At 45.6% G+C, this 23,744-nt stretch overlaps 1 protein-coding gene across 1 annotated transcript; it reads right to left on the reverse strand.

Moving 5' to 3' along the window:
- Positions 1–255: 255 nt before the first annotated feature.
- On the reverse strand, positions 256–23,530 carry Der-1 (derlin 1). Its single transcript, XM_077684254.1, has 8 exons — positions 23,235–23,530; positions 20,735–20,834; positions 18,401–18,465; positions 16,098–16,124; positions 12,847–12,942; positions 7,312–7,364; positions 3,893–4,003; positions 256–1,222 (listed from the first exon to the last, which is right to left on the reverse strand). Exons 1-8 carry the CDS (start codon positions 23,385–23,387, stop codon positions 1,057–1,059), a joined length of 771 nt encoding a protein of 256 aa, XP_077540380.1. The 5' UTR covers positions 23,388–23,530; the 3' UTR covers positions 256–1,056.
- Positions 23,531–23,744: the final 214 nt, after the last annotated feature.

The raw sequence follows: 23,744 nt of genomic DNA on the forward strand, positions 1-23,744 counted from the left end.
TGACTTCGCTGTTCTGCTGCTTTGGGTCCCTCCAACCTTTCCACCCTTCACTTCGAAGGAATGTGAAACAGCCCTCTTAGCATCCCTCCAAGCGAAGAAGTGATGCAACCAGAATTAAAAAGGTTCTCCTGCGATGCAAATGAAATGAACCAAAGAAGGTAATTGCGTTATTAAAGTTCGTGAACGACACAATGTGTGGCCTGCCTGCCACGTGTGACAGCTCAGCGCTGTTGAGACAGAACCCAGCTCCGAGAGTTATTTGTTTTAAAAAAATTTATTTCGGCCCAAATCCCAACAAAATTTTTCGCATGATCAGATCGATGCAGACAGAAAAATAAAGGGTATACCACACTGACGACTCGAGGCGAAGAACGCTTCGCGCCCAGGAAATAACAATCACAAAAAGATAACAAAGCGAGGTGTCGAAGCGAAGGCAATGTGCTCAAAACTTTACACGTTCAAGTGCATACACTTGTTCGACCTAAGCAACACGACCCTAAGATGTTTACCCTCAGTACAGCAAACCAGCCTAATCTACAATGCTTGCACTGCAAAATGACACAATGATGGCCCCTTCCCTGTATCACTGAAGTACAGTTACACATTTCTGGACCAAAAAGTGTGGGAAAAAAAAAAAGTCTCTCCAAACTGCCGGCATGACTCTGATGCAAATATACACACAAACAAACAATGAGAAGCCCCACGCCTTGAAGGCTTCGAGAGCTGACAGAGCCATGTTTTCCTGGCACAGGAAGAGGCAAAGAATGGGGGCATGGCAGCAGCCTGCCACTGTCAGCGGCGTCTCGTAAAGAACGCTAAGGGGAGGAGCGTTACGCCTTTGCCGTTTCCGTTGCCTCCTGTCGACACAACTCGAGCAACTGCGCTCCCGTCATGGGCGGGTGGTGGAAAGGAGGACACATGAGGCGGAGGAGGAGAAGGGAGTGAGGGGTGTGTCTGCAATTTTGGATGCTTCCTTCCCCCAGTCCCCCTCCCTCCCCCCCTCTTTCTGGTCGAGGTGAGTGCTGGGACTCTCTCGCGGGATGGGGCGTGGCGTCCCTAGTTGCCCAAGACGCGGCCCTGGCCCCAGTTGTGCCAGCTGCCGCCACCGCCACCGCCGTTGCCGCCTGCGTTGTTCGCGGCAGCGTCTGCCGCCGCTCTCCTCGGCACCGGGGCCTGACCGAAACCACTGACGCCTCCAACGCGGTCCGGGAAGTAGCGGTACCTGCAGAGACAAGCAAATGGGAGTCATTGCACGAACACTGTTCAGCGCGCGCAGCTTTACAAAGTCGCAGTACAAGTGGGACGGGAGGATAAAAGTGTTCAACATCATTGCCAGCAAACACCTTGTTGCGAGATGATGTTTAAAGTGGATCACTTCTGATTTGTGCTGGAGAACACGACAAAAAAGTATCAGTAATCAGTATCTTTGAAACAAAGCTGCCCCTGACATCTGCTAGTATTCACACCCCCTGACACGCAGGGGCAAGGGCAAGGAAAAAAGAAACCTTGGTTGACTTCTCTGTCGTAGGAATAGGTAAAACACGAAAAAGAAATGTGCAGCGAAATCTGATGTTGAGCATGATTTGCGGGTCGGCAGCTGTCTTGTGGGTGTGCTTGGCAAGTGACGCCCTGCTGGCCGGTCACTTCAGCAAAGCTGTAATGGCGTCATTTCCATGACGGATATGACGCCAGCGAAATCTTGGTGTATCCTGGCATAAAACACTTTCATTTTAAAATATTAAACCCGAAAATGAACAACCCTAAGAAAAACGTACTCTTTAGTACTAAAGGTTGCTTCCCCGCAATAAGACCCTGTGTGCAGGTGTGCCCCCTTTACAGGCCACTTGCTCCATTGTACTGACGTAATTTCCGTGACGGATATAACGTCGGTGAAATATTTCTGTATCCAGCAATAAAACACTCTTGTGTTAAAATTTGAAGAGGATTCACTGGTGGATCTTCAATAATACATTCCGTCTCCTTAGCAAAAACAAGGCTAGGCCCAGTGTGCGAGCCTAGCTCCGGCTTCAAGTCAAGGGTGAGGTGCGGTTTTTGCACGCACCTCACCCACTGTGTCCATTGTGCTTAGTGCTCAGTGGTCACATTTGCTCGCTTTAGCAGCAGCACTGGCTGGCGGTCGCTTTTGTTGTCCAGTAATATTGTCATGCCGTCGCCATCCTTCCCATTCCATCCACTTTGGTACTTACTCATTGCACATTCTATTCTACACTGAGTACCAATGGTGCTGGGGTGCATCAAGACACCATGCAATGCGTATGCCCACCACCACTTAAACTTGATATCCTCTGTTCAGCTTGATCTCCGGTTATATTTTAGCAATGGCAGCAGCAGCTCGTCCCCCCCCCCCCTTGTTACTGCCACAGCGTGTTTCTCTCCAGCTCACGAAAGAGCCCAGCACCCAAGCTCCGGTTCCTTAACCCTTTACCTCCAATTGAACTTCCGAAAACCGTACCAAAATCACCCTTTTTTTTAAGGGGGGACACTGCTCTTAAAAAAACTTCTTTAGTTTTCAAGTAAACTCTGTGAAACTTCTCAGTCTTGCTGCTTTTTCCCCACTGATTTAAAATATGGCATTATGTTTTTGTTGGTCAATTAGTTCCTGATATAATTAGAGATAATTGGTCATTTTTGGAGGAACAATAGACAAAACAGTGTTAGTCATAGCACTGTAATCTTTACATTTTCCAACACTATGAACATTGGTGAATGCAATAAGAGAAGCAGTTCCTTAATGCACCACTTGGAACTAATTTTATGGCTTGAAATGGGCACTCGAAATGGTTCCACTGGTGCCACAAAAGTTTAAGGAGCTTTAAAATTGTTGAACCCCTTTATAAGAGACATGTACTGGAGAGCAGTTTCTATCTCTTATACGAGACGTCTCTTACAAGCAGAGAACCATGTTTTCACTAACTTCAACCCCCAGTTCAATGTGGGCACCCTAAGACTAGAATAAGCCTAAAGGAACCCCACAGCATGTTGCAAAAGATTCATTCTAATTTACGTTTGGCCCCTAGAATTTATGAAATAGTTCTGAATCTTTGTTTGCTTCATGACTGTATTTACACTGTTTGTTTTTTTTTACAACAGCTACGATAAGCTTCCTCTTCTTTCCCTGTTTGCGAAAGATGAATTGTAGATGTCAAGTTCACAAGCCTCATGAGCAGTCAGAGCGCACAGCTTCTTCCGCTGTGTGCTCTGGCTATTCACCATGCTTGCAGGGCTCGACATCTGCGATGCTTCTTGATTGGGGGCTACACGATTTGGAGAGCCCACTGCACACTCCCAGTATTCTTAGCTTGCACAGAAGCTCGCATGTGTGGTCGCGCTCGTACACATGCTGGTAAGCTTTAACCACTTCTGTACGTTGCATTTCCATTGGCACGGCTTCTCATCATCGTTTCACAGCTGACCACTCTGCATTTGCTGAAGTTATAATAACAAACAGCGACTGCAGGTGTCTGTCGTCCCCCTGTGTTTTCCACAATGCAAGCAACTGCAGTTAGTAACTGGTGGCATGGCATCTAATGTTAAAATCTCTGTCACAAGTGAGACTGATGACCAAAATTCAAGGATAACCTGTCTGTTACAACCAACTATCTTCTACATCCAATGTCTGTTATAAAAGAGGTCAATTTAATGGGAAAGATAGGACGGCCATCTGTGTGGGTGAATAGTGTCTCTTACACCCGGGCGATTGTACCTTACATTCAGGCCTCTTATAATGAGGCTCAACTGTAGTACTTCATCTTCATGGCCTTGAGATTGGGCTTACACTGTACATTGCGGCAGCCACGTCTCTACAATAACCCATTCTTGGAGTGCTTTCTCGCTACTTTAGGAGGAATGCTGCCAGTTGAGCGGGACTCACAGGATGGAGGGCACCTTGAGGAGGTTGCGGCCGCCAAACTCCTGCGGGTACTTGAACATGAGGAAGAAGTACAGGTGCCCAACCAGGATGCCAATCAGCTCGTAGAGGCCCCTGGAAGAAGAAGAGGGCAGAACAGGGCTCAGCTGAGAACCAAGCACAGCTGACGGGTCACCAACAGCACAGTCCTTTCATCCACTTATTTCTATATGTGACAGGGACTAGGCAGAAAAATTAGGCCCCACACAGGCGCTTGCTGCATTTACCAGAACAAGACAACAACCATCGAAGACAGTTAAATGTTCTCATTGTTCTTTTGCCATACTTTCCTCCTGTTTTCCTGTTCGCTCTATCTTTTCTGTCATCGGTGTCCCCTTCGTTTGCTCGGCTACAAGGGATGATGGCACCGCAAAACCACAGGAGCGGGCACTTAAGTGCTGCGTTCTAAAAAAGTACAATTGGTGGGGCTCGAACCCTGGACATAAGGGTGCAAAGTCCCCGACGCTACCCGCTAGGCCACGGAGTCCGAGGAGCCAGTTCGTTCTAGTAAATCAAGCCCACAGCAGTGTTCAAAGCTACCCACTAGATGGAGCTAGGTGTAACAGTAAGCGCGCGGCCTGCACTAACATGGAAATGGAATGTCATTGACGCGGAAGGTCCCTAGAGAGCTGAGACATGAAGCACAGAGCACAAGGCATGCTAGACATAAGTTGCGCCCCAGTGAAGTGCCTTCAGCGCATCTCTGCACTTCAATGGGTAACAGGCCAAGTGTAGCCCCTCAGGAATAAGTATCCAGCAACCTTCATGCAATTGCGAGATGCCAGGGGTGTAATTCTCAGTTTGTGCCTACTTCAATAATGTTCCCTCCTCGCCCACATCGCTTGAGACAGACTTCTGATCACTATGCCTCTGACACACACAGAAACCAACAGCCCGCCCTGTCTTGCTTGTTTTCCTGTAGTATGCACTCAGCCAATCAAAGATTGCTCAAAATGGACACTTTGATATGGGCACAAAATGGCCAGAACTCCGAATTCTACTGTGGGGAGCACTAAGAGCCAATTCCCTTGCATTGAAGAGACTTGCTCAGGCCCCACATTGCAAAGCAACCCAACAAAAACGGACCCATTGTAAACAAATTAAATTTGGCCCCCAAGTCTTGCCTAGCACACTGGCATTTCACACACCACAGCTATGTGGGTCTGTGATGCACCCTGAAGTAGATGGGCAACATGTTGAGGGGGGGTGGAGGCAAGCACTGGCATTTTCATCAGAAAAGTTAGCTGAAATAAACACTGAAAAAGGATCCATCTAACTCAGACCAGTGGCGCTACAACTCCTGCAGTGTACTGATTCCCCCGAGCAGTGGGTCAGTTCAGTCCTGAAGAAGAGAATGCACCGGGTGTCCCCTGCACCTGCTTCACAAACCACGCTAGTGTTGCCACACGGGTTCGCGATATCAGCTGACACGATCTCAGTCCCCAATTGTATGCACAAAGGATCGGTAACGCTACACTATGGTGTTTTTTCTGCTTCTCTTTTTCTTTACCCCTGCCTCTGGAGCCTAGAATTTTAAACCTAGAATTTTAAAGTGAACCACGCGGCTGGCCATTCACCTCTGCCTAGCAACTCCCTCCATAGACAACTCAAATGTCCCTCAGTTACGCGAGTAGGGAGGACACAGCGCAGCTGGGCAGGTTCCGCAATTTGGATTGTTAGCTGTTTATCATAGACGTTCAGGTCCGTGCAGAAGTAAACACAGCGCAAAGGCGGTGGCCAAATTGCATCAGAGCACCATCTAGCTGATACCTCTAATTGCAACTCTGCTGGTGCGTCTGAATGGGCATGACAGTGTCGAAAAGGCAGCGCTTGGCTGCACAATGGCGCTGGTTACATTGCCATTCGCAGCCGTCAGAGGCGACTGAATTCGCTTCTTTTAGGTTGGAGGAAGGTATGCACTTGAAAACGTGCGTTGACGCAAGCAATAAAGCCTAACAGTCGATATTCTTCTCACGGGCGGCTTAATATAGCTTGCCTACCCAGTTCTACAGTGCCTGACTTTGAGAAATAATACAAATAAACTGACAACAAAATGTTGCTGCAGAATATACCCAGCACATTCCAAGGTTAGAATATCGTGGAAATCTATAATTTTTAAAAAGATTCCCACTTCAGATATTGTTCTTTTGTTTGGTATTGCCTCGTTTCCACTTAAAGCAACGGCTGTAACTAATGAGCTCTGCTGAGTTTCGACGAAAGGTAACCAATAAACGTGCCCAAGAAAATTTCGCATGACAGGCTGGCAATACAAAGCAGCCCGTGAGCAGGAAAGACATTGGTAGCGGCGCTTCATAGCACGAAACAAAGCACGTTTTCAAGCGTGCAACTTGCACAAACTCAAAAAATAAGCGGCATACATCGTCGACGCTGATGGTTGTAGTAGCAGCGTAACCAGTGTCATTGCACAACTAAGCGTTGCCTATTAAAAAATGAGACACTCCAGCGGAGTGATGATGAAACATATCAGTTGGGAGGGGGGGTGGAAGGAGGTGGTCAGTGAATATACAGCCCCGTCAGTGTTTCTAGGTGGTGCAACAACGCAATTCGGCCACCACTCTTGCGCTCCGTTTACTCCTGCGCAAACCTGGGACGGTATTCTCGAGTTTTGTCCCTTTTGTGTCCCTTTCAAAAGTGTCCCTTTTGACAAGCCCTGATTGGCTAAAAGCAAACAACCGGAAGTGACGTAACGCGAGCGCAACAAACCTTCTGCCAACGCCCATTGCTTAACCGGAAGTACGTCACGATGAAAGGGACTCAAAAGGGACGTTTTCAAAAGGGACAGTTACGAGAATACCGCCCCTGTAACGCCTGGCTCCAAGCGAAAAATCCATCCCTTTGAATGTACACCAAAGCATCCTCATGGCCATCATCATCATCATCATGAGACACTCCTCACATTAGCGAGAAAAATCTCTCATAGGGTAACAACTATTCACCCTTTATTTGTTGCATTTGTCAGTACTGCCTCTCGGAAAGCTGCATAAACGGTGAAGTTCCCGAATCTCGAGTTTGTCGCATGTGGCAAGGGGGCAGGCTCCACTTCCAGTACTTGCCTTCAACCTATTTCACGGCCTCCACTGTCACCTCCACACATTTTAGCATGCAATATATATATATGCTCATAGCCTGCTTAACGCTACCCCAGGTATTGTGACAGCATGTGAACGCGCTGATGTCACTGAATCGTAAGGGAACAGTGCAAAAAGGCCCATTTGGACGTGCTTTCCATGTGAGAAACAAAAAACAAGAAAAGAAATATGTGGACTGGTTGAAGAAGTGCAGTGCCATGTACTCTAAAAAATGGCCTGACCAAGTGATTCGACAACGCTCTTTGATGCTAACACCATAGATGGCCTTCTTACCCGCCACTGATGATCATGTTGAATGCAAGCAGAACCCACGGAAGGTAGATGGCCTGCAACACAAAAGAAAGAAAAAGAAGGTTTGAGGGACACAAGAGCACACATCACAACTAAGCAAGAGAGTTGCCAGACAACGTGCAATTCTTGTCAGTGTACTGCAACAGAATGTCAACATGCCCCCCCCCCCTCCTATTGCCCCCCAAAAGGTAAAAGATGTAAAAAATCAAATATGAAACAAGAACCATGCTCCCCACCACCTCAATGCAAAGGATCAAAGTGACCACAAGGAGCTAACAAAGGTTTGTGTTGGGGCCAGTTTGTACAGTCTTGAATTCAAATTTAGCACACACTGCACTTATATGAGGGACAGGGATGGTTTCTTCGTTTCCCTGTCTTTGTCTCCCATATAAGTGTGCAGGGCACACAAAATATGAATTAAGACCACTAGGTGTAGACTCTGAACTGCAACACACATCTCTCGTGGGTGAGGCCTCGTGGGTGAAGCCCACAATCAAAATCATGGCTATTCACTGTGAATCCGCAGTATCACCGCAAAAGTGCCCATTTCTCGAGAGCCAGTGGGCCAGTGTCCGTTAAATGCACCGCAAAAACGAAAATGAACAATGCTTTGGGTTGTTCAACTACTCCGAGAAACCTTAATGGCCAACTGCACTCACATTTTCAACAGCGTAAAAATAATGCATCTAATCGCACACATAAAAAGAGTGCGAAATTCAAAATACTGCGTCTCAACAAGAACACGTGCGATGCAAACTGCTCCTGAAGATTGGCTTTGAGGAAACGAAACTGGAAAAAAAGGCGGCCATTACCGGTGGCCCGACGTTATGTAGGTTACCGAGCGGAAGCAGTTTCAAATGCACGTGATAGCGCCGTGTTTTGCATTGCTATTTCCACAGAAGAACTTCCACAAATGTTTGCACAGGCTAATGGAGTTTGGTGCAATTGCGTTGCTGTCAATCGTGATGAAGTACACCATCCTACAGTTATTTTTCCATCAGAATAACTGCCGTAGTAGCAATCCTTGGCATTGCGAGTAAAAAAGTGGGCCGTTATTTACAAAGCTACATGACCGTACGATATCAAAAAGCAGCTTTGGTTAGCCAACGCCTTGGCTATTATATTGCTCTTTTTGAAGGGAACAAACCGCGCATGGGTGGAAATAAATCCCTCACGATTTTTACTATAAAATTACATGCAGACAGCTTTGTGATTATTGGTTGAGTATTTTTCCTCTCACCGAGGATGGAATTGGAAAATTGGTATGAAACCACAAGTCAGCTTCCATAGCTCGATGATGCGTTGTGGGGACATGCAAGTTCATAACGTTTTAAATTCAAGTAAACTAAATCTAACACTCTACAAAAGTAAATATTTCATTTCGGGATTGAAAAAAAGAAACATAGTTTATCACTTGGAAAGGAGCAGTTTGGTTAGCCTTCGCACTTCGCGAAGACAATGGCCAACCTTTGCGCTGATGTATTTGTTACCACGAGCAAGGCTGATATTGGTTCACTTAGCGAGTGAGGCGAAAGTCGCACAAATGTTCATACCCGCAAGTAGAACAATTCTAGTCAGGTCGTCAAACTTCTGGAGACGTCCTAGGGGTGCAGGTGGCATTGGGCCAGCCCAAATACAGCAAACACGCACTAGATGCGCAAGTGAAAGTGTTCAAGAATTCATAAAACATCCTCTCTTTTCTGTGGAATATGCAATAGGAATGACAAATATATAAGTGCACATTTCAGGCTAATCTTTAGGGTAAAAATAATATTTGAAGTAAAAAATGATAATTCGAGAACCATTGCACGTGCCTGCATGCATCGTAAGCTTCTAATCTCTTTTACTGCATTGAAAAAAAACATTGCATATATTGCTACCTATGCACTTTGTTTTAAACATGTGATGCTGACGGCGGTACAACACAGTGGTGTTGCAGAAACAAACCCCCGGTGAACGCACCCCTCTGCCTAGCAGAGCACCGTGCAAGTCACTGGAAAAGCGCGCGCTCCACAGGACAGGTTCTTTTTCTTCTTCGTCACAGGCCGATCGGAACTCATTTCAGCGACTTTTCGCCAGGTGAAAACATCATCTGCTCGGAGCTACTTTAAACAATGTTACATAGTGCTTATCATAAAGCTTAGGATTTCACCATGGTGATTTCAAGAGCATAAACTACATATTAGGATCAGATTTGGGCTAAGAAAAATTTGAGTGCAGTTGGCTGTTTAAGTACCCGAACATGTCACCGGACATGATTTCAATATGTTACGAGACGGCTTTAAAGGGACCCTGCAACACTCTTTGAGCAGTACAAGTAAACCTGCGCGACGTTTAGATTACACTGCCAGGAATACCTGAGCCAAATATTACACGTGCACGTGAAGTGGTGAGCGCGCAAATCGACGTGAAAGACGCGGAAAAACAAACCGCTCTCTCTTCAGTTGTCCTCATTATGCATGGCCTGAGGGACGTCACATAGGCCATGGCTGCCCGATCGGCTGTCACTGGTCAACTTCGCGGCTAGATTCTCCCATTTCCATCGTCGTCATCGCTGTGTACGAACCTCCTCTATGCCTGAACCTGTAGGCACAGTTTTGCCGTTTATTTTGTGTTTTGAGTGCACGCGGAGTTTGAGTGATGAGCTCAATACTTCCCTTTCAACGGGACCACTCGACTACAAACGTTTATTGCTTCAAAAACGCCCTACCAGACCGAGCGCGCACTTGCGAGCAGGCACCCATGCCTGCTTTTTTGTGGCACCAGACCGGAAATAGGCGCCTCCGCGTTGCGGAGAAAAGGAGAAAACTACCCGGCATGTGATATATCGAAGGCCGCTGAAGAGAACGCCGTGAGCCGCCCCCCTCTCCGGGAGAGAGCGCGCAGCTTTCGTCGCCTTGTCCGCGCTCGAGTTGAGAGGGAACGATTATGCGCGATTTCTCATCGCGCGTAGTTTCGTTAATTGTGAACGGATTTTCATAATTCTTGCGGGAGGAGATTTCTGGGACAATAGACTTTATCCCAAAATACAGTACTAGTAGTCGATGGCAAGTGTTGCAGGGTCCCTTTAAGTGCATCCCCAGCGACAGCGCGATGCTATTGGCCATCGGCGGTGACATGAACAGCATTTGAGAGTTTAACATACTCTGCGTCTTTGGTAAACATCCAAGGTGTAAGCTGCCAATATTAAATGCTAAGCACATCTTCGTGCACTGTAGTGCAAGCCAGTGTAGCGGCACCATGACTGGAAGGATGCTTGAAGGGGTTTCTTTCTAACTTCCGTTAAAGTGTTTTTTTGTTGTTATTGTTGTTGTTGTCAGGCACGGCAAAGTAAATCGGGAGGCACAAAACGGATGCACGCCTCAGGCTTCAAACCTGAGACAGCCGTCACGACATATTGGCAACACAGCCGCAATCAAGATAAACATGCACCCACAAAGAACAAAGCATAAAAAGCTAGCACTCAACCACAGTTAGTCCAAGACAACAGACAACAGTTAAAGACAACAGACAACAGAACTAAGCTTGAAAAGACACAAAACAGGAGCTGTGTGTCTTTTTGCTCAGTCCCGTCGTCTGCGCTTTTTTCTTGAAGTTACAATGCATTGACAAGCCCTTCAGCAAACCTCAGTTAGGTTCGACACTCCTATTTATTTTGATACTCGCAGAGCTCTTTAACTCTTTCGTTACCACGCCTATTCAAATCGATCACCGGTGATCGATGATTTATATTTGCTATTTCAACATGTTGTAGTCGCTTCTCATACACCTAATGCGGCCAGTGGTTAGTCTAGGCACTGCCCTTTTAGAATCAGTTTAAATTTTCCCGTTCCGGCGACACTGAGATTATTGACGGCGTTTTTTGCGAGCTGAGGTGCATGTGTTTTTGAGGAAGGGGGTGTGGCTGCTGGACTTGAGAAAAAAGAATGCAGATCGTGGTTAGGCTGCATTACCATAATATGTTTTTGTCAAAAGGCTCCTGGCAAGTCAAATACCAAATAATGCGGTCAGCTTTGTAATCTGACAGCGTTAAGGGGTGATAATTACTTGAAAATGGCCCCAGCTATTCACTAATGACCTTTGGTTCGGACAAAGGGCAGCTTTATTCTCCCAAAGCTTATTTCTGGTGGTCCCCCGCATGTCTAGCAAGTGTGCCTGCCATTTTCAACCAGTTTCCAGCAGTTTCGGTTTCGTTTTTGCATTGTGAAATTCATAATTGGCGCTACTACGCAGTTACCCAACTACAAGCTCATTTGCCATGGCGCCTCCATTGCCCGCTACTGCTCCTCAAAACAAGCATGCCGCTCGCGCTTCCACTTTATCTAAGCCTTGCTTCTGCGATAAGAGCTTCCGCTGAAAGTTAAACGATAACACCAAGTCGTCTGGTATCAGTTCAGACGAGGAGAACGCTTCCAATTGGCCTTGAACACCACCAGCTGTTCACCGGTCAGTTTCGGTTTCATACGGGGGTATTTCCGGAGGTCTAGTGTCGCTTCTTAGTAGTACTGTCTATTCTGACGAAGTCTCCAACAGCTTTGTATTTGTTCCTTTTCAAAACTGTTAGGTGGCGCTGCAATGTAGTAGGCTCGTAGTGCTGAACTCGCTTCACAGCCCGACGGCGGCTTGGTGAAAGCTTGCTGGGCATGATTCTAGCGCATCGTACCTTATTCCTGCAAGCAGGGCTACCATAGTGAGTCGGAACATGATAATAAACCTCCAATGAAAGTTCTGACAGATACGTGATCATCAGAATGTCAACAAGCATCCACCAAAGAGTTTGGTTCTCAACTCCAATCGGATTTTTTCACATCGCTTGCTTTCCTTCAATATTGTGCCGGTCATAATCATTGACAAGGTGTTTTTACATCACGTGGAGGCTAATTTGGTCCTTTAATAATGTCGAACCACCAGATTTCTTCTAGAGAACCATCCAAAATAGCAAACTTTGAAATAGTGGTTGGGCTTCACCACATGGCCCGGGCACCACGCGGGCTAACATTTTCTTTTATATCATACAAATTGTACTGCGCAACTCAATTTTTTTTCTAGGACGGCTTTTTGAAATGTCTACCTACAAAATGTATATTCTAAATTTTTTCTACTACTGCTAGTTTATTATACACAACTCACTTTTTTCTTATTTTCTTCGACGCGTGGACAAAAATTTCGAATTCGATAATTTTTTTCGCAATCATTATTTAAAAACACATTATTAAAACTGGTGTCATTAGAAAGCGCGTGGAATAATCTGCATTTTATGTCACTGCAATGTGTGCCTAACCAATATGTATAGCACAAAAAAAATGTTTTGTTAGACCCCTCAAAATTGGTCAATTTCCCGCGGTAACGAAAGAGTTAAAAACCGCTTTGCCTATCTCACGTGATGAAACAGCTCGTCATAGCTTGGGCAACAAGGGCCCATGTTTTTAAGCACCTACCCAGCACAAATTCACTGAAATACTTTTACAACCTCCTGAATGGAGTTTCTCATGGGGAGAGAGAGAGAGAGACACACACCTTGAACTGGGTGCCGAACCAGAAGGACACAATGACGTCCTTGTTGAACTGGCACCAGACGTAGAGGACGCTCAGCACCATCGGGTCCATCAGGAGCTGCAAACAGCGCACGGGCAGGGGAAGAGAAGAGAATGCGTGCAACTTTTCGGACTTCCACAGCACCAAGGTGCACGTGTGGCCTATTACACTTCCGCTTAGCTTGGTTCTTGGGTCATGAGCGGCCTTAAAAACTGCCTAATGACCTAATCATGCACGCCACGTTCCACATTTCTTTACAAACAACATTTCTGCATGGGCACACACCTTCGTATTTTGCCTCTACCAAATCAAATCAAATGTAAAAAAAAATGTAAAAAAATAAAATATAGAAATCCAAATAAATTTGAGTGTAGTCGTTTTGCACAGAAACAAATTCTATATTTACAATCAGAATGAAAAACTACACACGTCCTCCAATTTTTATCATCACAACTGTAAAATAAACATTTTTGGTTTGACCAGTGTGCCCCCTTAAAGCCTACGTGCATCTGGCCTTGATATAACGAAACAACATTTTTTTGCCACTTTAGAATAACGAAGTCTGTGGCAATAGAATTAAAGTAAGTTCACACAGAAAGACCATTTCCCCTTCACAATGTGTGTTCAGGACAGGGCCAAATAAATGCCAACATAATCGCCAGCACCTGATGCTGGACCAGGGCCGGACTTCTTGCGGAGCACGCAAGCATCAGAGGGCACCGACAACACAGACAGCCACTCAAGATACTGGGATGCCTTCTGCAGGGCAGGGAGATAAGCCACACTCCGCGGCTTCATAATATTCCTTGGGCTACTCATCAGTGCACTGATGTTTTGCTCCGACTCCTCGCCTTATCACGCCGCCTTCGTTGAGGGCTCGCAGTTTCATCTGCCACTCTTTATCAGCCTTTTATCACCCCTGTCAGGGCCACACGGTCCACCCCAGCATCCCAATAGTATTCAAAGATAAAGAGGGTTCAAAAAAAAAGAAACAAGTGCGACCCAGTGCTGCAATCCTTTCACCAGCAAGGACGGAGGCACTACCAATACTGCTGTCCTCCCCTCTTATCTGCCCGAGTTTCAGGCCCTCCGATTTGCTGCAACGGTATCGCGCACACTATTTTGCAGGCCTGCAACGTCTGCGTCCACTAACCATTGCAGGTAACCGGCAGGAAATGAGAGGGAACCGAAGCACGGCTAAGTTAGTAGCGTGCAGCAGTTGGCTTTTGTCAGCACGAAAGCTATCCTCCTTTTTTGGGCACTTCAGGTTTCTTCCCTCACCTTTGACCAGTCTTTGCAACTCAACCTACTTTACCCTCGTGCCTTTCAGGAAGAAGACACCCGGTCTGTAACGGGCAGATGCAGAGGTCAGCGTATAAGCATGTACGAGCATGTCGGTGTATGGGCATGCATGGCCCTCGTGAGAAAATCAAGGTGCTTTTTGACTGAAATAGAGACGCTCCACTGCATTTCTTTCTTTTGTTCTTGCTGGGAGTCAAACACAAAGAAAACACCTAAATGCAGGACTTTGAGACGTGTGCGTACATCTCTCCGAATAAAACGCTACCATTTCCGCCATCATTGAATCATCTGATACTCCTGTCACATGGCAAATCTAATGTCATTCTTCAAAGTGAATGACATTAGCTGTTAATGTGACATTTGGTTTGGCTGTGCAGGTCTACACGGCGAAACAAATCTCATTTGATAGTTTTTGCGGTGATAGTTTTCGCGAGCTTGCGAAACCGCAAAATTATATTTCAAGTGCTTCTAGAATGTTTTCGTTGTTTAAAACATACGAAAAGATTATTTTTTTTTTAATCAAACATAAGAAAAACACCGGTTTAGGTGACATCAGTAGACTTTACAAGCCGAGACAAGTCCGCAAAAAATCTGTATTAGGGTAGCGCGGACACTGGGGACAAGATTTTCTTTTTTGTTAGTACTTGTTTGTCTTTCTTTATTTGAACAAGAACACAAAGAAGAAAATATGTTTACTAACAGTTTTTAGAAGCAGTATTCTTTGGTTTATTACTGAACTTTCTCCTCTGGTGACGCGCCACTGCTGTCGAGGCTAGTAATTTGGCTGCTGAATGAGCTCCCGAACCTCAGTTGGTGCTAAATGTCATTCGCCTCAAATGTCATTTGATATTCTCGTGTAGCGCTGAATTATTGACATTCAGAGTGAATGACATTTGCTTTAAATGTCATTTGATCTGTCGTGTGAATGGGGTACAAGATGGAATCACACAAATGCAAGGAAAGGTAGCAAATGCGAGCAAAGCTAATTTGCACAATCATGGCACAAGGGATTCGTGAGGAATGAAATGTTGTCCACCAAGCCCAATCTTTGCTTATTCCACTCATGCCGTATCACGTGTAAACAAAGGTAGCAGATCACTTCCAAAACTGCTGTGAACGAATGCTAACAAGTAAGAGATAAACTGGTATTGCTCGTGTGCAAGCCGGGAATGAATTTTCTGTTTTACAAAACTTTAAAGAAACGAAGCAAAGTGCAAATTTTAATGACTTTGTTATACTGACATTTAACTACCCTACATTCAGCATGCTATGTATGCTCTAACAGCAAGTGCCACTGTTACTCTGTTACAAGGAGCAGCAAGTGGACATTCACTTTTATCTTCCGGAGGATGCAACTTCCAAGCTGATTCTTAAATACTAGCTAACATAAAAAAAACAAGGATGCAAGAAAGAAAGAAAGGTAAAGTTGTACAAGTAAATATTCCCTGCACCACAAAAAAATGTAAATCGACATAACTGTTGGCGCTGTAATAGCCACACAACAAGGCAATGGTAACAATATAACCGGCGGTATCCATATCGGCAATAGGTGATGTGTATGTGACCAGATATGTGCAGTGCTTCACATCGCACGATGTCATAAACTCAAGCCCTATTCCCATGCTTTCTGTACAGATTGTGAGATATCGAACTTCTTTTCACAAACCAACTACACGAGAAATCCAACTCAAGATCTTACAATCGCCACACACCAAACCTTTCACTGTTTTCTATAACTGCCCCTCGTTTATTTCGAATTGGTAAAGCAGTAGCCGAATCATGTCACTCTTGCCACTCCCCAATGCATTTCCCCACGGGATGCCAAAGTTGGTCTACAGATTCACTGAGAAGAGGAGGCCACACTTCTGAATAACAGCCGCTTTTCCCACACGCCTGCGCAAGTACGTTCGAAACAGGAGTTAAGCACTCACCATGAGGTCAGACAGGAGGGCGACGATCTACATTTCCGAGTCAAGGACTCATCACAGGCACAGGTTGAGACAAAAAGCGATTCTTGAAAGCAATATAGAACCGACAAGTACGTAATCACGACGTTTTCTTAACAACATCCCACCAAAATCGAGTTGGTGTTCCACAGGTAGAGAGTGATAGATTTTTCCAGTTCCTCCAACCACCGGCAAGCGTTTTTTTTTTCGCATTACCTTAAGGGAGCACATGGGTCTTTGATCCAAAACTTTATTTTTGCAGTCATGATGATAAAAATTGCAGGACGTATGTAGTTTTTCATTCTGACTGTACATATAAAATTTGTTTTTGTGTAAAACGGCCACATCCAAATTTATTTGGATTTTTATATTTGATTTCTTGACAGCTTTTGTAAACAAAAAAAATGCTGGAGTGATGCAGCTCAAGAAGGTCGGAACCAGAAAAACCGGTTTTGCCTTCCAAGCCCAAACTTCAAACAGCCGTAACATCTGCTACAGAGCAGCTAGAATGACACTGTTAGTCTTATTGCACTCCTTGATTTGTGCACAGTTCACTGGCACCTTGTTCAGCTGCATCACTCCAGCAGTTTTCTTACAAAAGTTGTAAAAAATATCAAATTTAGAAATCCGAATAAATTTGAATTTAGCTGTTCCACGCAAAAACAAATTTTACATCTACAATCAGAATGAAAATCTACATCTATCCTCCAATTTTTATCATCATAAGTGTAAAAATAAACATTGGTGGTTTAAAATCAATGGCTGCACCCCGTGCGAATGCCCAGAGGGGGTGCTGCTTGCAAACGGGGACACCACGATACAAGTGTTCAGTGACACAGCCTACATTCAGACACAAGGAATAATTATTCTTGCGAGCAAAACTGGCCCACTAGCTGTTGCTAAAGCACAGTGCCGGTAATTCAATTAGAATGGCTGATCACAGCACATCAAATACTCAGTGGGTAGTACCCACAGCACAGCATGTCATCCATGTTCCAACCGTTTTGATGATTGTAGGGTTTTAACGCGCCGACGCAACGCAGGCGATGAGGCGCGCCGTAGTGGAGGGCTCCGGATTAATTTCGACCACCTGGGGATCTTTAACGTGTGCCGAAATCTCGTACACACGGGCGTTTTTGCTTTTCGCCTCCATCAGAAAAGCGGCCGCCGCGGCCGGGAATCGTGTTCCAACCGTACTCCCCTAACTCCTATATTTCTCCTCGTTTCCCACCCACAATGAAATGACACCGACCTGTCTTCCATTTCCTAGCATTCTTACTTCTAGCTTCGCCAGCATCAGACTCAGAGTAGAACTTGAGGCTGTGAGAGTAAACTAAATGAGCCTCTATTGTGCAATTTCAATAACAGGTTCCACTGCGCCTTTTTGGAACAAGCGGAACATACTGAAACTCAGACTGCTGCTTCTCCGATTTCCAAAACTGGAGCCCTACACTTGCGTTTTAAGGGGGACGCTGCTCTTAAACGAGCTTCCTTTTAATTGGTAACTAAACTCTCTGAAACTTGCGAGTCTTGCTGCTTTTCTACCACTGATTTCAAATATGCCGTTATTTTTTCAGCTGGTCAATGAGTTCCCAAGGTAAGTGGAAATAATTAGCCATTTTTGCAAAAACAATAGACAATACAGTGTTGGTCATAAGAGTGAAATCTTTATATTTTCCACAACTATGAACCCTGGTGAGTGCAATAGGAGTATCGGTTTTTTGATGCACCGCTTGGAACTAATTTTAGAGCTCATTAAACTTTGGTGGCACCAGTGGCAAGGAACCATTTCGAATGCCCATTTCAAACACCAAAGTTTAACGAGCTGTAAAAATAGTTTCAAGCGGTGCATCAAAAAACTGATTCTGTTATTGCACTCAACAGGGTTCATAGTATTGGAAAACAAAGATTACACTCTTATGACCAACACTGTTTTGTCTATTGTTCCTACAAAAATGGCTAATTATTTCCAATTATCTTGGTAACTAATTCACTGACTCAAAAAACAATCGCATATTTGAAATCAGTGGGGGAAAAAAGCAGGAAGACTTACAAGTTTCACAGAGTTAACTTAAAAATTTAAAAGAAATTGTTTTAAGAGCCATGTGGCCCCTTAACGGAAAGACATGCGAAGACCCACAATAAGGAAATTAAGCCCCAATTGAGCGGCACAAGCCAGCTCTTGACAGGTAGCTTTCGATGTCTCTGGTTTCCGGGCACAGCGTGCCAACCTGGGAGCACAAACAAGCACGTTCCACTTTTCAGCGGCGACAGGAAAAAAAGGATACCACTATGCAGATCCAGTTGAAGAGCAGCATAAACAGGTAGTTGGCTGGGTGCCCATCAAAGAGGCCTGCAAAGTATGGGAGTATGGGAGAGGGAGGGAGGGGTGCGAGGAAAAGAAGAGCATGAGACAGAACATGACGACGACAGCAACGAAAGCAGGCCCTGCAAGCTGTTTCTGCAATAGCAACCCCAGTATGGAGCTGATGACTACGAACAAGCAGTTTTACTGCACCAAGCTGTATGCGCTGCTGTAAATGCATTTCTCTCGACACTGCCACAGTGTGATAATGCCAATCAGGGAGCATCGACACTGTCAATGCAAGGAAGTGCAGCATGTTGGAGCTTAAAGGGACAGACAAGTGACTCTTAACGAGTATATTTTCTTTATCCGAAATGAAAGAGCGTCACTTGGAACACCTTGACCGGAAACGGTTTTGCTGACAGTGCCCTAGAACTTTTCAAGTCTGAATTTTTAGATTTACCAGCCATATGTGTCCAGCCCAAAGGAATGCTCGCAACCATGACAGGGAGCCATAAGGTAACACATTTTTAACCGCACGCAAGATTAAAAGAAGTATCTAAAGACTTGTCCCCGGCTAAGTAAACAATAATGTGCAAAGTTTTCCTATTCCTTCATGCAGTATTTGAATCACGCGTTGAATTGATTGATTGTAGGGTTTAGCGCGCCGACGCAACGCAGGCGATGAGGCGCGCCGTAGTGGAGGGCTCCGGATTAATTTTGACCACCTGGGGATCTTTAATGTGCGCCGAAATCTCGTGCACACGGGCGTTTTTGCTTTTCGCCTCCATCAGAAAAGCGGCCGCTGCGGCCGGGAATCGAACCCGCGACCTCGAATCACGCGTTGAAATCGCATTGAGTTGTTCGGACACTTTTAACATAGTGTCCTGTCTAGACACTAGGTGTCGCCACCTTCCAGACTTTAAAAATTTTAGAGCAAAATTTAAATTATTTCAGCCTGTTTATTTAAAAATTCCTTGAGGTCACCCAATTATATAAAATGCTGCCTTTCATATGAGCTAGATGACATGCACTCCACAAAAATCGGTTGTCTGTCCCTTTAACAGCAACAACTATCGGGCGGTACAGGCATGTACAGGGTGTTTCCCCAACTGGGTTCTGCGAAGTATTTTCTACAAGACGACATAAACACTTCTCATGTAGGTCGTCTTTGCGCTGTTTTTGCAATATTAAATGGAACCTGGGCCACAGGTACCCACTGCATCCCAAAAGAGGCTCTATGCTATTAAGTTGCTTTTCATAATGTAGTGTTACCCTGCAAATGCCCCAGCCACGCTCGTCGACTAATCCCGTCCTAAAAAGCAATCACTCCTTCTGGCAAGTCATACCAGTACCGCGACCTCAGCAAGGGGCAAGGATTGAGAATGTTCCTGATAGAACACGCAGAAAAGAACACGCCCGTCACAAATCAAATGAACAAGAGGACTCCTTTGCCCCTTCCTTGATTCTTTTGTTCCATGTAAACGCTGCTTTTACCCAAAAGAACCACAGCTTGTGTGTGGAACCGCTGCAGCTATAAATTCTCACTAAAGATCAATGTAGTACTGCTAAATATGCAAACACCTGCAAAAAATTCATCGTGGCACGTTGTAACACCTAAGACAGGGGTTACAGTGTTGCAATGGCATGATAGAGAGCTTGCAGTGCACCTGCCACCCCAGTGCAAGATCTGATTGCCTCCACAATTTCACCGTGCAAAGCTACAACCTCTACGGCTCAGATCGGGGCTTAATTGCCAAGACTGGACACGTCAGCCAGCGCAGCGGCCTCTTGGGCTGTAGTACAAACAGCAGCTCAGGCTACCCCGACACTGCTTCTGGCTGGCTGGCCACATCTGGGTAAAAACAGGACAATTTACCTTGCAAGTGATATCCCGCTCCGAGATGGGTACAAACCTGGCACTTTCAGTACAATGCAGAACGTTAACCGTATGCCACGCTTCACCTGTTAACTAACCTAAAAAATACCAACCCGCCCTTATTTACAAAAGAATATCTAGAACTGAGCTAAGAGAACACTTCAGAGTAAAAAAAAAATCGTGTGTCTTCAAAAAAAAATTCAGCCTTGGTGGGACCCGAAGCCAGGCTGTTAACATCAATATTGTGCGATTCTACTCCTAGGTCACTAAAGCTAAACAGCGGAGCTCTTGTAGAAGTTGCTCAAAAGAATACAAGGAGTGTTCCTAGCAAATCAGTAGAGGGTGCTGGGCGCATACAAGAAGTGCCGGACTTGTACGAATCTCGGAACAGAATTCCGTCCCCTGCAACCAATGCAGCTACGAAAGAAGACCACTGACCTGTCTCCAGACGTATGGAGTACGAGTAGAGAAAGTACAGGTTCACCAGGTAGTGGAAACCCATTGGGTAGAAGAAAACGGACGTCACGGGCCGCCATATCTGCAAGGGTACAACATCCACAGTTGGGCAGAGTTAATAGCTTATCCGCAAAGCTCCAGCAGCAATGCACTGACCTTATTGCAGTGTAAGGCAAACCAAAATTCGTGTCTGTTTACAGCCACATCACGTGGCAACATATGGGGGACATGGTTTGTACTAGTGTGACACACCACTACAAAACATAAGTCCTTTTTTTTATCTTTCATCAAGTGTTTGGTAACCACTTCCTCACACAAGTTTGACTACTGAACAGTTTCCAAATCTTGTCTTCACAGGTAGTGAAGTTAATGAAGCACAAGTTAATCTCCAACATCAAGAAAGGCAGCTGAATGGTATGTGCCCCTCCTACTGCTGTGAAAGTTGGAACGTTAACTCAGTTCATCAATCGAGAGGCTCAGTTAATTCAAGAGGTTGGCCTTGGTGAATGCCCAAATCGAACATACCCTCACAAACTGAATCGAGGCTCCGAAATGAATGACAAAAGCAAGCGTGCAGAAAAAAAAGAAGAAAAAAAAAAAACTGCAAGCATCATGCCAACATTCTCCCACATTGCAGCGAAATGAACACAGCTGATACTGCTTGTAGCAAAACTCGCACATTTTCAATTACTTCCTACATCAACCAGGCTGATTATCAGCCTGTTGTCAACATTGTAAGTCATTATAACCATTCTCTAATCCACTTCAGATTCTATATATCTAGCTTCACCTGTACAAGGGATGTTGCAGTTACCTTTATACCGCACTGAAAACCAACATAAAGTCACTCCAGTGGTACATAAAACAGCATTCTTTATTTTAACAGCACATAATAATTAAGGCTCTAGATTTTCCCTGAGTGGCAACGGAATATGCGAGTTGATATTCAACCAACTCACTTCAGGGCCCGCATTAAGATAGTTAGAAAGCGACATTGTGAAATAAGTTAACTGTAAATGACCTATGAAGGCTGGCTATTTTTCCAGCTTCCCTATTTACACCTTTTTATACCCCTATGTGTGCCTGTTTGCAAACGCCCCAGGCGCACAAATGCCAGAAACACTCAAGTGCCATAACAAACGCATAGTACTGGCTTCTCCACGCTACCCAAGCTAGGCACAGAATACACTATCCTTCCGTAAGTACTGTCAGACAACCTATTCTGCCTATACCGCTGATGAAGCAACGCGATAAGTGTATTGATGCTCTCTGAGATTATGGGCACAAAACACGGCGCTCTAGTTGCTCAAGATCTTGGCAACGTGCAGTTCTTTGTGAGGCATCACATAACAGACACTCGCACACACACACACACCGAATATCAAATTCCTGGAATAAATACGATTCCTCCTCCAGAGTTATTCTCTTCAAACCTGACATCTTCATTCTTGACACACAAACTGGAACACATGTGCTGAGAATTTTATGTTCTGTTCACGTTTCAATTCAAGAAATTCATTCATTCATTCATTGCCCTTCTCAATCATTGATGCACCCTCTTTTTATCGAACGCGAAGATTTCCTCAACTGTAAAACTTTGTTCCGCGCTCGCGTTTCATACTACAAAACAAAAACGAAAGCACAAACTCGTACTAGACGTCTACTAGACGTCTTCTAAGTTCACGAGACGATGCAAATGGCGTAGGAAATTCAAGAACAGACGTCACAATAACGTTTACTCTTGCGTTAATTACACGTGTATGCAAACGCTGCGAACCACAAGGTCGCTTAGGTGGGCAAGCCGCCTCACAAACGTCACAGCTTTCCGCAACGCCACGGAAGTGCCGCCGCGTTTCGTCATGCGAGAGCGCAGGACCGTTACGCGCACCGCGTGCGGGCCTTGGGCAAATTTGCCCGATTTTCCTTACAAGCGAGCGCGGTCAAGCTCAGCCTGGAACGAGACGTCAACGGGCGGGTCATCGATGAAGTCGCCTTCGGGCGTTACTTTTTACGAGGTGCCGCCCGTACCTTACTTCATTGGATGACAGTTTAGATTGCGGGAAAGTCTTATCGACCATAAGCATCTTCGAGAAACGCCAATAACGTTCGCCCAACTGTTTACGGAAATTGCGTCCTCGTAAGGTCGCTCGTACGACCGCGCGCTGCTTCCGGTTACGTCGGTTGCTTGCTCCCGTTTCAGCGATCGCGTTTACTTTCGCTACATGCCTGTTCCGCGCAGACCGCGACGGGAAATTGTCGCCGGACGAGCACTTGTACTGCAAACGTCAGGCGATTTCCCATTTTGGCGAGCGGTTTAGCACAGCGCGGCAAAGCAGTCACTGGTGGGTTGGCCATGACGCGACACATTTGGGCGTCATTCAGCGGTCGCAGGCGACCGGGAACGTCACGCGCAGAGAAATAAACTGCGCGCGAAAAATGGGAGTCGGAAAACTGCGCCGACGGTTTTTTTTTTTTCTCCTACCTGAAAGCCGCGCACGAAGTGGTCGTAGCTGAGGACCAAGTGCTGCGGGTTGACCAGCCGAAAGCGGCCCAGGACGGGGAACACCACGGACAGGCCGAACCAGTACCGGGTAAATACCGGCAGGCTGCGGAACCAGTCGGCGATCTCCGCCATGCTGGTGTTGTCTCGTCGGGCTGGGCACGACGAACGCGCTGACAAGACCCTCGGCTCAGAACCCGCTGTTAGAACGACGTGTACTTTACGGGCGCCCGGAGCGCCGTGTGAGCGGCCATTGGGTGGTGGCGATGCCCTTGGCGCCGCCACAGAACAGGCGCCGCTGGGTTGCGGAGGAGTAGACGATGGAGTTACTTGATGACATAATGCACATAGTACATGCAAACGTTAATTTTGATTGAAACAAAAAAAATTATGTTCAAATAGTGGGACTAGAATTATCGTTTGCCTTTACTTTAGGAGGAGCGCTTGCCTGTTTTGTGACTTTATAATATGATGAATGACCTCGAAACAATT

This window comes from Haemaphysalis longicornis, unplaced genomic scaffold, assembly GCF_048455015.1.
Source record: "Haemaphysalis longicornis isolate Haplotype H1 unplaced genomic scaffold, Haemaphysalis longicornis Haplotype H1 scaffold_9, whole genome shotgun sequence".
Taxonomy (NCBI): domain Eukaryota; kingdom Metazoa; phylum Arthropoda; class Arachnida; order Ixodida; family Ixodidae; genus Haemaphysalis; species Haemaphysalis longicornis.